The sequence below is a fragment of the Spodoptera frugiperda genome, chromosome 21 (assembly GCF_023101765.2).
Source record: "Spodoptera frugiperda isolate SF20-4 chromosome 21, AGI-APGP_CSIRO_Sfru_2.0, whole genome shotgun sequence".
NCBI lineage: Eukaryota > Metazoa > Arthropoda > Insecta > Lepidoptera > Noctuidae > Spodoptera > Spodoptera frugiperda.
In genome coordinates, this window is record NC_064232.1 from 7213831 (window position 1) to 7227787 (window position 13957).

The following is a 13957-nucleotide window of genomic DNA, read 5'->3' on the forward strand; positions in this document are numbered from 1 at the left end:
TAATTGATCGACGGATACCGGTCGACTTACTAATCGATCGACTGCCGGTCGATGGCAGCGGTCGGTAGATTTATTATATTCCGGCTGGAATCTATCGATCGACATCGACCAATCCATTCCACCATCGATTGGTGTGGAAACATCCTCATAGTCCAGTAATGAGCTGTCACGTACTCTTGATATTGATACATTACTAACATAGATTATAATTATTATTGCATGCCTAATAACATCCGCCCACATTAACAATGGTTTTGCAAACGATATACTAGAGATACCAACATAAACCAATTTACCATGGTCTCCCTTTGCATGGTAATTTACCACATTCTACGGTCAGGTTATACTGGTTTCATGTAGTCTTCAGATCCCACCTTTGTCCTACGGTAGACGCTACAGAACGCCACCTGTTACGCTCCTTACATACTTGTCCTGTTTACATATCATTCATACATTGCTTTCTCTTATGTAACTGTTAACATTCCTGACACTATCTATACATCTTTTATTTTGTGTAAGTGTATGTAAGTTTGTTCATAATTATACATATATTACTAACAAACCCGGCGAACTTAACTTTAAGTGTGGGAGAGCCATGCTTCGGCACTGCTGGGCCGGCTCGACCGGAGTGATACCACGGCCGAGCAGAAAATCGACGTGAAACAGCGCTTGCGTTGTGTTTTGCTGTGTGAGTGAGGTTATCAAAGGCTGAATTACGCCCCTTCTCAATTTTCCCAATTCCCGATTCGCCTGAAATTCCTTACCCCCAAAAGGTCTCTTTAATATCCACCACTGAGTGAAAATGTGGGAGAGCCATGCCGGCACTGCTGGGCCGGCTCGACCGGAGTGATACCACGGCCGAGCAGAAAACTGACGTGAAATAACGCTTGCGTTGTGTGAGTGAGGTTACCGGAGGCCCAATTACCCCCCTTCCCAATTCCCGATTCCCCAACAATCCTTATTCCTAACCCCCAAAAGGCCGGCAACGCACTTGTAACGCCTCTGGTGTTTCAAGTGTTCATGGGCGGTGGCGATTGCTTACCATCAGGTGATCCGTCTGCTCGTTTACCGGCTTATAGTTACCATAAAATAATCTGTTTTTGCTCGTCCTCTTCCTTTCATCCACATTCGATATCAACAGTGACAATCCACTGCTTCGAAATCGCCAACCCGCATTGAGTAAGCGTAGTGATTAATGCTCAAACCTTCTCCGTGTGAGAAGAGGCCTTTGGTCAGTAGTGGACACTTATAGGCTGTTGATGTGATGTTACGACATGGCTTATGTCTGTAGGTACATAGATAGATACTATGTTGTTGCAGCGTGCAAAATAACATCCGCTGTCGATATCCGAAGGTTACGTAACAGATATCTAGGTAATTAAGTATGCATGATTAAGTAGTTGCTTGGTTACCGGTCACTGAAGATAGAGCTCAGTCGTGGAAATTTTGAACCAACGAAACAATGTAACCGAGAATTGTACATTTAAAAAAAAACCGTTGCCCCAAACTAGGATTCTCTCCTGTGTCGTGGGTGCGTAAACAAACATACAAGTTCACATACACATGACACCCAGATCCGGAACAACAATTTGTGGATCACACAAAGAGTTGCTTCGTGCGGAACCCGTTACACGTTGCACGGCAGCCAGTTACAGCTACCGCGCCAATCGTACAGTCAAAGAATTGTATTGTGAATCTGATTGAAAAATAGTAACCTATTGAGTTTCTTGCTCGTTATTCTCCATAGGAATCTACACTTACAACGAGCAAATAGAGCAACTAGAGAACTGACCGACAGACATATTTTTGATTGTTGTAATATTTGATTTGTCGTTCAAAAGTGCCTTCTGGTCTATTTGAATTAAAAATGTTCTATGGTTATTTAGACACCTTAGAAACGACGAAGGAAAACATTGAAAACACATTATTGTCGAGAAATATGTCTAACTTATGTCTCTACCTACCCCTTTCCTAGTTACTGGCGTTATAATATAAAATTATGTTTATAACACTTCAATAAACATTAACAACTCATTCCCACTGCAATTCAATCTGATAAATTAAAATGAGACACATTTATGTGCATGCGCACACAGTCATAATTTGCGCTTCGTTTATATGATATGACACATTGACCTCTTGTTTTATAAGTTGATTATTATATACCTAACTAGTTTTCCGCCTGCGGTGTTTTGTTCGCGAGATGGCGCCACTGTCTTTTTGCGGCTGTAAGGCTGATGCCTGGGGGCTTACTCTAATTCAACGAACGAACGAAAAAACTTCGCAGATTGCATACTACAATTCTATTTATTGCGAACTTTCGTGAACAAAAATTAATGAATTAAATGAAGATAAATAAATAGGTTTCGATATGGATCACACAAAGAGTTGCTCCGTGCTGGAATCGAACCCGCTACACGTTGCACGGCGGTCAGTTGCCCAGCCACCGCGCCAACTGTGCAGTCATTGTCCAATTTTTCATCATTGTAGCTATCAAAAATTGGTTGTGCCATTACTCTTCTTACGTCTCATGTGCTATGCTACGTTGCTGTGGATGCGTTTGCCTTCCACCAATCATATTCATTGGTACACATAGCTTAACCTTGGTTGAAACGGACTCAGCTAAGCTTTGTTTTTTATATGTAAAGATGCGTGCTATGGATGGTTTCCCTACTATCGATACATCGCATACTTGAGCTGCGCATCTTCCTCGCACAGCTACATAACTTAATATCAGTGGAAACGGTCACATAGATTCACAGCTTAGCTATTACATCTTCGTAGCATAGCTACATAGCACATCTCTGGTACCCGACACTCGAACCCCACATAAAAAGGAGACGTCTGTGTGTAACGTTTTATATAAGTTTTTAAACTGACATGGTCACTAACACCACTGTCATTAGAACTTGAGACGGCATATTTACCATGTTTATTTATGTTTACAAGTTTCCGATATTTCGGCACTGTTGCAAGTGCCATGATCACGGATGAACTGAAATACTTATATGGGTGGATGTTTAAGAGCACACAAATCGGTCTACCCTCTTTCTAGTTAGTTTTTTGCTGACACCGCTACCATTGTCACTTGTATCACTTGTAACTCGATTCAATTCTCGACACACAAAACTCACTGTGTCCGCTCGCGAACTTTCTTCTTTCTAGGCACTTTTGCGGGTTTTACACAATTGTGACTGCCTCGTTAGTCGAGTGGTCGCAAGTGCGACTGCCGGACAAGGGGTCTCGGGTTCAATTCCCGGGTCGGGCAAAATATTGCTGGGCTTTTTCGGGTTTTCGAAAATTTCTCAGTAGTAGCACGGAGCCTGGAATTGTGCCTAGTATATGGCAATAGGCTCACCCCTATTACATGGGACTTATAACACAAATGGTGAAAAGTGGGGTGTACATTGTATAGCGGCATTACGTGCCATAATGTGCACCTCTGCCTACCCCTTCGGGGATAAAAAGCGTGACGTTGCTTGTTGTATTTTTAGAAAATATGTTATTTATAAAAATGTTTTCTCTTTGCAGTTGAAACAACGGAGATGCTGGAGAAAACTCCTGCGTAAGTACTTTATTTGATCTAACAAAGATAGGTCAATCTAGTGTAGACTACTACCGTGCACTGAGACATATCAACAACTATTCCTTAGTAACGATTTTGTTTTGAAAACAATTGCTAAAGACTGGATTAATTAACCATAGAGTAGATTAGTGCGGCGTAGATCATAAGTATTATTTTTGTTTAATTTCTAACTGTTAACAATAACTATCTCCTTCGTCTAATTTCTTTACCGTTAACAATCTATACGAAGTTTCAACCTTTAAAAAAAGCAACGCACAACTCGAGCGACGCTGGTGCTGCCGTGACGGATCACCTGATGGTAAGCAATAGCCGCCGCCCATGGACATCCAAAACACCAGAGGCATTACAAGTGCAGTGCCAGCCTCTTCAGCCCTTTAGGGATTAGGATTTTAAGGTTTGTTGGAGAATCGGGGTTTTAAGAACGGGGGATAATTGGGCGTCCGCTAACCTCACTCACACAACGCTGTGGTTGTTTCACGTCGGTTTTCTGCTCGGCCGTGGTATCACTCCGGTCGAGCCGGCCCAGCAGTGCCGAAGCATGGCTCTCCCACACTTAAATGTGGTTTTAGATGCATTTAAGACACATGCACACATATTATATTATTGTTTTATTAGTTAGTTATTTCTATTACAACTATTATTTTAATAACACACTCGTGTGACAAATACGTGTGTATATTATGTAATAGCTTTTATATACAGAAAGGCAGTGTGCTAATATACCGCATGGGGAAACCTCTTATAAACCACATATTTGTTATCATCTTGGCTGACGATATACGAAAAATGAGTGAAATAGGCCCAGTAGGTAAGCCATTAAAGTGCATTTTTCAACAACAAATGTAATTTGGTACCATCTATACTCTTCCTTCTTCTGGATTGAAGGACGATGTAGTGACAAGGATTGCAAAGCGACTGTTATGATGGTTTGGACACGTAGAAAGGATGGATGAAAGCTGTTTAATTATATCCGTCGGTAGAGGGCGCCCTAGACGGACATATAGCGACCAGATTGGCGATATATTAAAGAAGGGCCAAATTAAAAGTACCTTTAACCAACGAGCATACATGAAAATACTGATGACTGTTGATGAAGCGAAAGAGGTGTGTAAGATTCGTAGCAATTGGCGTTCCATTATCTCTGCGTACCCCCATGGGAGGCAGGTTATGTATGTATGTATGTTGGAACCTAAAACAATAGACATTACCGATGTATAATTATTTAATTAATTATTGTTATAATTGCACTCGATATTGATACAGTAATGTTATCGAATTATTGTGTGTAAGTGAAGCGAAACTATCGGTCTGTGATAGATAACTAATTCTTTGATATACATATATACTTAATAGGTACTTATTGGTCGCTTAGCAACAGTCCTCATCGGCATTGGAAAACGCATTATAATGAGGAGGAGGCTTTAAGTGTGGGAGAGCCATGCTTCGGCACTGCTGGGCCGGCTCGACCGGAGTGATACCACGGCCGAGTAGAAAACCGACGTAAAACAACGCTTGCGTTGTGTGAGTGAGGTTACCGGAGGCCCAATTACCCCCTTCTCAATCTTCCCAACCCTGATTCCCCAACAAACCTTAATTTCCTAACCCCCAAAAGGCCGGTAACGCACTTGTAATGTCCCTGGTGTTTTAAGTGTCCATGGGCGGCGGCGTGCGTGTTTCCTGAGTATAACCTGGGTGTCTTCAAGGCCCGAGTGAATAGGTTGCTTATGGGCAGACGTGCTTCACCGTAGGCCGCATCATCACTTACCATCAGGTGAGATAGCGGCCAAACGATCAATACTACCAACTTATAAGTTTATGTGGCACCTGATTAAAATAACATAGCAATCGTTATCTTTGTAATTAATTGCACTGCACTGATTGATAGGCGCAGTGGTTATCTGAGCAAAATTACCATTATTATTCCGGAGTCAGGTATTTCGGCGGTGTTTCACCCCCATATCTTAGTTAGCAAGTAAAGCCGTTGGTCCTGCGCCTGACCTGACTCCGGTCGTGTCGGTCTGCCGTCCCATCGGGTTCAGAGAGTGAGGGAACAGAGAGTGCACAGACCTGTGTTTGCACACACACTTGTGCACTATAATATCTCCTGCGTAGTGGACTAGTCTAGTTAGACAGACTGGCCATCATGATAGAAATCGATGGAGTTTCTTGCTCGTTCTTCTCCATTCGAAGCAACACTTTGGAACGAGCGCCTAGCTTCACTGACGGACTATTCAATTTGACGTTTCAAAAGTGCCTAATTTAGGATTAATTTAAATAAATGCTTTGACTTTGACTTTGATCATGAGATTTTTATTATGATTAACTGCAAGGCGCCTGATGCAATTATAATAGCAACGTTATTGACGCTACACTTGTATATTGCTATGCAAATTATAGTAGGCACCTATCATCATTTAATCTTAGTTTCACTCAAAATACATGCTTTCTTCTCATCATTATGATCAAGACTGTGATAGTGACTTAGTGGACTGATGGATCATGTGGTTCCTCGGCTGTCATGCCATAATTTCCACGCTTTTTTTTTGATGTCGGGGGGAATATCAAAAGGCGCCTAGCTTTCTGGGAATAAAAGACTAAGGAGTATGGGAATTTTTACCTTACTAAAACCACCCCGGTGGCCACCCTCAACACCTGTAAGGGGCACCGGGTCCTCTAATAGACCTGCTCCGGAGCCCCCATGGTGCAACCCCTGTTACGGTGCATCCTTGGAAGACGTGCGTCTTCCATTAGCCTCACTGTGCAAGTTGCACAGCAGCACGTGACCACTGTGCCACTGTCTTCCCTGAGGTAATTTCCACGTCTAGTATTCACAGTTTAAAAGAGATCTATCAGAGAGCGCTGCTGCCCGGTCTCTGTCAAATGTGTAGTCACTTCTTACTCGGGTATATGATACCCACATGAAGAGTGGCGGTGGTGACATTATATTTTTCTCTTTCTGCGGTTTCTTAAGTACACATTACGATTACAGGATTGATTCTAGTAGGTACCGTTGGGTTTTTCGTCAAGGAAGTTCACATTTTTTGTTGAGGAACAAAAAATCGCTTACGTAACTTGAATTTATAGTAGTCTTGTTATTTCTCGAAGGGTATAGGCAGAGTGAACTGCGAAAAGTCTGTAGTTGTGTCCAGTATATGGCAATAGGCTCACCCCCTATTACATGGAACTTATAACACAAATGTTGAAAAGTGTGTTATACATTACATAACGTATGGAGAAACCTCTTATGACTTAATTTAAACCACATATTTGTTATCATCTTGGCTGATGATATACGAAAAATGAGCGAAATAGGCCCAGTAGGTAAGCCAAAAAGTACATTATTCTCTTTGAGCTAATTTGAACACTCTTTACAAATACGGCATTATAACAGCCGCGCCGCATGTCCGTAACATTCCTAGACAACCTACAACATTACAGCTCTACTGTGGTCAAGGAACATGGAGCTGTTCATACAGAATTTAATACATGATTAATTAAATTATTTATTTTGTTTGAGAATTTCGGTTTTCGTTGAAATATTTAGTAGTATTACGCTTCTGTGGACGAGTACTACTTGTAGTTTCATTTAAATCATATGAGTGATCTCCATACTGTATGTGGACTTCTGCCTACCCCTTTATAGAACAAGTCGTTATACATTTACTTACAAATCCGTCAGGAATCTTTATCATTGAGCGAGACGAGGCGAGTAAAATGATTGTCTTTGTTCAACACTTGATAATAAACCTTGTTGTCTAGTGTTTAGAGTCCATATTCCATTGGTTGCATTGTGGTACTATGATCTAAGTAGCGTAATCTGTTTAGTGTTGGGCTGTATGTCGATAGTTTTTGATGTCGATTATTGTGTTGTCGATAGATTTTGTGTGGTTTGGTTGTAATTTTTGTTTGGGATTGTGTAAATTGTTGTTTTTAGGTTTCTCTAGTATATCTCACGTTGGAATCACGTTACATATGGAATTGTGTTATTAGTTCTTATAAGCATATTTTCACTATAATAAGAATAAATGAGCAGTCGGATCACCTGATGGTAAGCAATCGCCGCCGCCCATGGACACTTAAAATACCAGAGGCGTTACAAGTGCGTTGCCTGCCTTTTGGCGGTTAGGAATTTAAGAGTTGTTGGGGAATCGGGGCTTGGGAAGGGGGGTAATTGAGCCTCCGCTAACCGCACTTAAACAACGCAAGCGTTGTTTCACGTCGGTTTTGTGCTTGGCCGTGGTATCACTCCGGTCGAACCGGCTCAGCATGCCGAAGCATGGCGAACCTACACTTAGTTCGTCCCAATGTTTCATTTTGAAGCTATATTTTAAAGCAATACAAGATATAGTCAATAAACAGGTTCTTTGCAAAATGACATTTAAACATTAAAATATCAGAAGTAATGTACATACAAGTTTTCTCCTTTGGCTGCGTACCGTTACAGATCACTTGGTTAGGTAACTTACTTTTACTTCTGTTTTCGATTCAAGAGCTGAGCTTTTTATCGATGTTTAAACATTTTTTAATCCGCTATTACTATGTGTTTAAGGACTGTATTTGGTTAAAAACCCTTTATGGCAAAAAATGTTTTAACCTTGTTAAAAAACTGTGGTTAAAAATATTTTAACCTTGTATTAACATTGCGCCTTTTATTTTCTGATTAATAAGGTACGAGCTAGTACTTTTATTTTTATGTAAGTTTAGACAACTAAAAATAAATATAAGTTTTCAAACTGACATGATCACTGGTGAGTTTCCGATACTTTGGCACTGTTGCAAGCGCTATGATCACGGTGAACTGGAGTATATGCGGGTGGATGTTTATAAAAATAAATGAACAAGAGCTACGATCTTCGATCGACCACCTTCTTAGTTCAATGAAATAACTTCTTAATTGGTATCTGGTTACTAAACAACAACATAAAACAAATCACCATCACATTCAACAAGACAAAACAACTTATAACACACTCTTAAAAAAAGTCAAAGTCAAAATTATTTATTTCTAATAGACCAGGAAGGCAGTTTTGAACGTCAAAGCAAATATAATAATATTAATAACGTCTGTCTGTCGGTCAGTCCTCTAGTTGCTCTATTTGCTCGTTCCAAAGTGTAGATTCCTATGGAGAAGAACGAGCAAGAAACTCCATAGGTTACTCTTTTTCAATCAGATTACAATACAATTCTTGGTTACATTGTACAAAATCTATCGATAACCACCCACTTGAAACTAGCGCGCATCACTATACCTCTTCATTGAGGTATCTTGTTGATTTGACGGCAGTGTTCGTTCGCGGCTGCCGTGCGTCACACGTGATGCGGCGAAAGTGATCGCGCAAGCCCGAATTACTACGGGCCGACTTTCGAAAACGAAAATGCTCTAATTTTTCGTCTATATTTCGTGTTATTCGAAAACAGTGTTGTGCATTTAAGAGAAAGATAGATTTCGTTATTTAAATACGGTGTGTTTGTGTTTTTTTATACGAAATTTTTATGTTTTTTTCGGGTTTGAAAAAATTTGGTCTAGTTTTTTTTCGCGTGTGTGTCTATGTTGTGTGTTGGACATGCTGTTTTTTTTTTTTTGGTTTATAAATAAAGTGTTTTGTTTAGTGTATTTTGAAAAAAAAATATGGTTCAAATATTTAACTAAAGTTTTTGACATAGGTAAAATTGTAGAAATAACTAGTTGGCCCGGCAAACTTCGTATTGCCTTAAACATTTTTGCTCGCGTTTTAAACCTTCCCTGGACTTCTACAAATAATTTAAGACCAAAATTAGCCAAATCAGTCCATCCGTTCTCGAGTTTTAGCGAGACTAACGAACAGCAATTGATTTTTATATTTGTACAGATAATATAAATAGTGTCTTTAATGGAATGCAATGATATTTATTTCTGCAAATAGTCTACTAAAAACACTTTTACACGTCTATATTTTAAAATTAAGCTACATCCGGAGCTGCGGACTACCTAGCGGGTTTACCTGGGCTCCGGCTCAAAACGCAAGAGTAGGAACGGGGTGGTTTTTAGTCAGTAAGAGTCTGACACTCCCTCTCGCCTCGCCCACGGCGGGAGAAGTCATTGGATGATTTTCTCCCCTTAAAAAAGGCTATATAGGTAAGACATTTCCTATCCGACTACTCTAGATCTATTCTAGATATCCCACCCACTCGCACGAAGCGCTTCGCTTCAAGCTTCCTTGTGCGAACTGCTAGGGAGTGGAACTCCTTGCCGGAGTCTGTGTTTCCTGATGGGTACAACCTGGGTGTCTTCAAAGCCCGAGTGAATAGGTTGCTTATGGGCAGACGTGCTCCATCGTAGGCCACATCATCACTTACCATCAGGTGAGATAGCGGCCAAACGTCGACCGATCAAACTTTGAGAAGGAACATCGAAACAAACTCGGATCTTATTTCTGCCGCGGTTAAGTGAAAGTTAACAAGTATTAGAGAATAAATCGCTTCGTGATCGCGAAATGGATGCGGTAACTGATTACGCTCTATTTTCACTGTTTGATAACATTGTAACTAATCTATACTTCTATACTATACTTAATACTATAAAGCTGAAGACCAAGTGCGACTGCCGGACAAGGGGTCTCGGGTTCGATTCCCGGGTCGGGCAAAGTATTACTGGGCATTTTTCGGTTTTTCGAAAATGTCTCAGTAGTAGCACGGAGTCTGGAATTGTGTCCAGTATATGGCAATAGGCTCACCCCCGATTACATGGTGCTTATAACACAAATGATGACATTGTATAGCGGCATTACTTGCCGTATTGTGTGCACCTTTGCCTACCCCTTCGGGCATAAAAGGCGTGAATACTTTTTTTTTTGCGTTATAAAGCTGAAGAGTTTTTTTGTTTGAACGCGCTTTTGGAACTGCTGCTACGATTTGAATAATTCATTTTGTGTTAGATAGCGCATTTATCGAGGAAGGCTATAGGCTATAAAACATCATGCTATAACCAATAGGTTCCAAGCAGAGCGGGTGTAAATAAGACTAATTGATCGAGTTATTCCATGGTGATATTTAATATGTCTTATCAATTTAAAATGCGTAATTATGGATTCGTGTGTCGTACTAAGTAGAATATTTATTTGTTGCCGTGGTGGTTGAAACAACCGACTAAAGGTGGCTCTGACTGTGGTGACTAGAGATGTGCTATGTAGCTATGCTGCGAAGATGTAATAGCTAAGCTGTGAAACTATATGACCATTTCCACTGATATTAAGCTATGTAGCTGTGCGAGGAAGATGCGCAGCTCGAGTATGCGATGTATCGATAGTAGGGAAGCATCTATAGCACGCACCTTTCCATATAAAAAATATAGCTTAGCTGATTTCGTTTCCACCATTACTAAACTATGCGTACCATCCATAGCAACGTAGCATAGCATCCTAAAAGATCAGGCTTATCAGAAAAAGTTGTGCGGCGCTTCACGTTCTGCACACGCCTCAAAAAGCCATCACACCACCACAGATGGGGCCCAGTAGGGCTGATGCCTGATCCGGAGCTGCGGACTACCTAACGGGTTTACCGGGGCTCCGGCTCGAAGGGCAGAAGTAGGAGCGAAGTGGTTTTTAGTCAGTAGAATCTGACGGGAGTGTCTTGCCTCGCCCAAGGTGGGAGAAGTCATTGGAAGATTTTCCCCTCTCAAAAAAAAAAAACATAATCTGGTCTCCCTATTCGCCAGTAGCACCTACAACCAATGATCCAGTAGGTAGATGCAACTATTTGCTACATACTCAGTAGTCGATGAATGATCGACATCAATTGTTTTAACACCAAACAATAGCAATACTTCTAATTTCAATAGAAAGCAACTATCAACTCTGTATTACTGTGTAGTATTTATTAATTACTCACAACGTCACGCCTTTTATCCCCGAAGGCGTAGGCAGATGTGCTTTTACGGCACGTAATGCCGCTATACAATGTATATCAACTTTTCACCGTTTTGTGTTATAAGTCCCATGTAGTAGGTGGTGAGCCTGTTGTCATATACTGGGCACATTTCCAGACTCCGTGTTAGTACTGAAAAGCCTAGTAATATTTTGGCCGACCCGGGAATGGAAATCGAGACCTCTTGTCCAGCAGTTATTAGTTACTAGCACGCGTTAATCTCCGGAACTACTGATTCCAATTTGAAATTGTTTTTAAACAATAACACGTTTTAAAAGACTTATTAAAACGTTTGTGCTTTAAATTGATAACATATTTATTTATTATGAGTTCTATATATGTATAATAGACTATGTGTTATTCAAAACCTTAAACTCTACCCCTATTCTAAATTTCATCTCAATCCCTTCAGCAGTTTTGACGTTATTGAGTAACTAAAATTCATAGAAACACATAAACTTTTGCATTTACGATATTAATAAGACTAACCTCTGTCAACGGCTTTGCTCCCGTTCCAGTCGTATATAAAGTAGCCTATGTGTTATTCCAGACCATAATCTACCCCTGTTCCAAATTTCACACCAATCCCTTCAGCAGTTTTGACGTTATTGAGTAACAAACATACACACAAACTCACTTAAGCAATTAGAATTCTAATCACCTAAGTAATTACTTTCATAATTGACTGATTCGTATCTTAATATTATATCGTGTCAAGGTAAATAATATCTGTAGATATTAATGCAAGATTGTTTACTTACGAGGTGTTTTGTAAATTCCCAGTAGTAGTTAACCGAGAGTCAGCATTGTGACTGGTATATGGCAATAGGCTCACCCATTAATAAATGATGGCGACGGTAGCACGGAGTCTGGAATCATGCCCAGTATATGGCAATAGGCTCACCCCCTATTACATGGGACTTATAACACAAATGGTGAAAAGCGGGTGTACATTGTATAGCGGCATTATGTGCCGTAATGTGCACCTCTGCCTACCCCTTCGGGGATAAAAAGGCGTTAAGTTGAGTAAAAGTTGAAAAAAATACTAAATTACCCTATACAAAATGTGCAAAGTTGTCAGACAGGATTATTCTTTCGACAAGTACGAGAAACGCCACCGTGTTCGGTTACCGTGGCTCCGGTTCGAAAAGCAGGAGTAAGAACGGGTGGTCTTTAGTCAGTAAGAGTCTGACACTCCCTCTCGACTCGCCCACTTATTTACCATACACCGGGAACAATGCCCACCCGCATTGAGCAAGCGTGGTGATTAATGCTCAAACCTTCTCCGTGTGAGAAGAGGATTTGGTCAGCAGAGGACACTTAAAGGCTGTTGATGTGTGATGTGGGCACAATGAACCCAAATCTTATATTATTTTACAAAAAATATTAAAGTCAAGATGCAAATAATATTTGACCAAATCTCAAGACCCAATCGAAATCCTCTCGATTTATCTTTGAAAAGGATTGCAACGATAAAATGCTAAATATACATATCGGATCGGATGTCTTTAAAATTATGTTTTGTATGTTTGTTTTGGGTTTATAAACGATGGTATTTATGCATTTAGTGTCCCAGAACAGGTCTCGATGCACCTCTGTTAAATATTTTTATTTGGTTGACGCCAAATTCTTGAATGGTCCTAAGATACCAAGATATATACACTTAAAAGACACAGTATCTTAAAATTATTATCAAAAGTTCAGTAATTTCACGGCCTCACAAAAAACGGACGTTAAACAACGCTTGCCTTGTGTTATGTTCTGTGAGTAAGGTTATCGGAGGCCCAATTATCTCCCTTCTCAATCCCTAATTCCCCAACAACCCTTAAACTCCTAGCTCCCAAAAGACCAGCAATAGGTACACTTGTAACGCATTTGGTGTTTCGGTTGTCCACGGGCGGTGGAGATTGCTTACCGCCAGGTGATCCTTCTGCTCGTTTACCGGCTTATACTTACCATTAAAAAATAGAGAAACCATTTTTTATGCTATATAAGTCTATACTACTTTTTTGGCATATGTTAAATACACATATATGTAAAACTGTCCTCTAAAATAACTCTATCAACAAAAAAAACTGCATCAAAATCCGTCTCGCAATTTTAAAGATCTAAGCATACAGAGCGACAGACAGCGGTAAGCGACTTTGTTTTATACTATGTACTTATGATATTAGTCAAACTGATATACAATGACATAATGCAATAACACATACAGATATATAACATACTAGTGGTTTCACCCGCTCTGCTTGGCTCCTATTGGTCATAGCCTGATGTTTTATAGCCTATAGCCTTCCTCGATAAATGCACTATTCCACACACAAATAGTTATTCAAATCGGACCAGTAGTTCTGGAGATAAGCGCGTTCAAACAAACAAACAAAGAAACTCTTCAGCTTTATAATATTAGTATAGATACATATAGTATGTTGATATCTAAGTTTAACTTGAGGAAAACCGAACTATATT

The 13957-nt window shown here is 40.2% G+C and overlaps 1 protein-coding gene across 4 annotated transcripts in view; it reads left to right on the forward strand.

Moving 5' to 3' along the window:
- The window catches only part of LOC118280338 (copper-transporting ATPase 1), an 82423-nt gene that overhangs the window by 6612 nt on the left and 61854 nt on the right, over positions 1-13957 (forward strand). For 2 of the 4 annotated variants that reach the window (XM_050701841.1, XM_050701845.1), the window contains exon 3: positions 3532-3565. In XM_050701841.1, the coding sequence (XP_050557798.1) occupies positions 3532-3565 (34 nt within the window). Of the gene's footprint in view, positions 1-3531; positions 3566-8861; positions 9049-13957 lie in introns of those variants that run through there. The other 2 variants (XM_050701843.1, XM_050701844.1) reach the window with 1 other exon arrangement.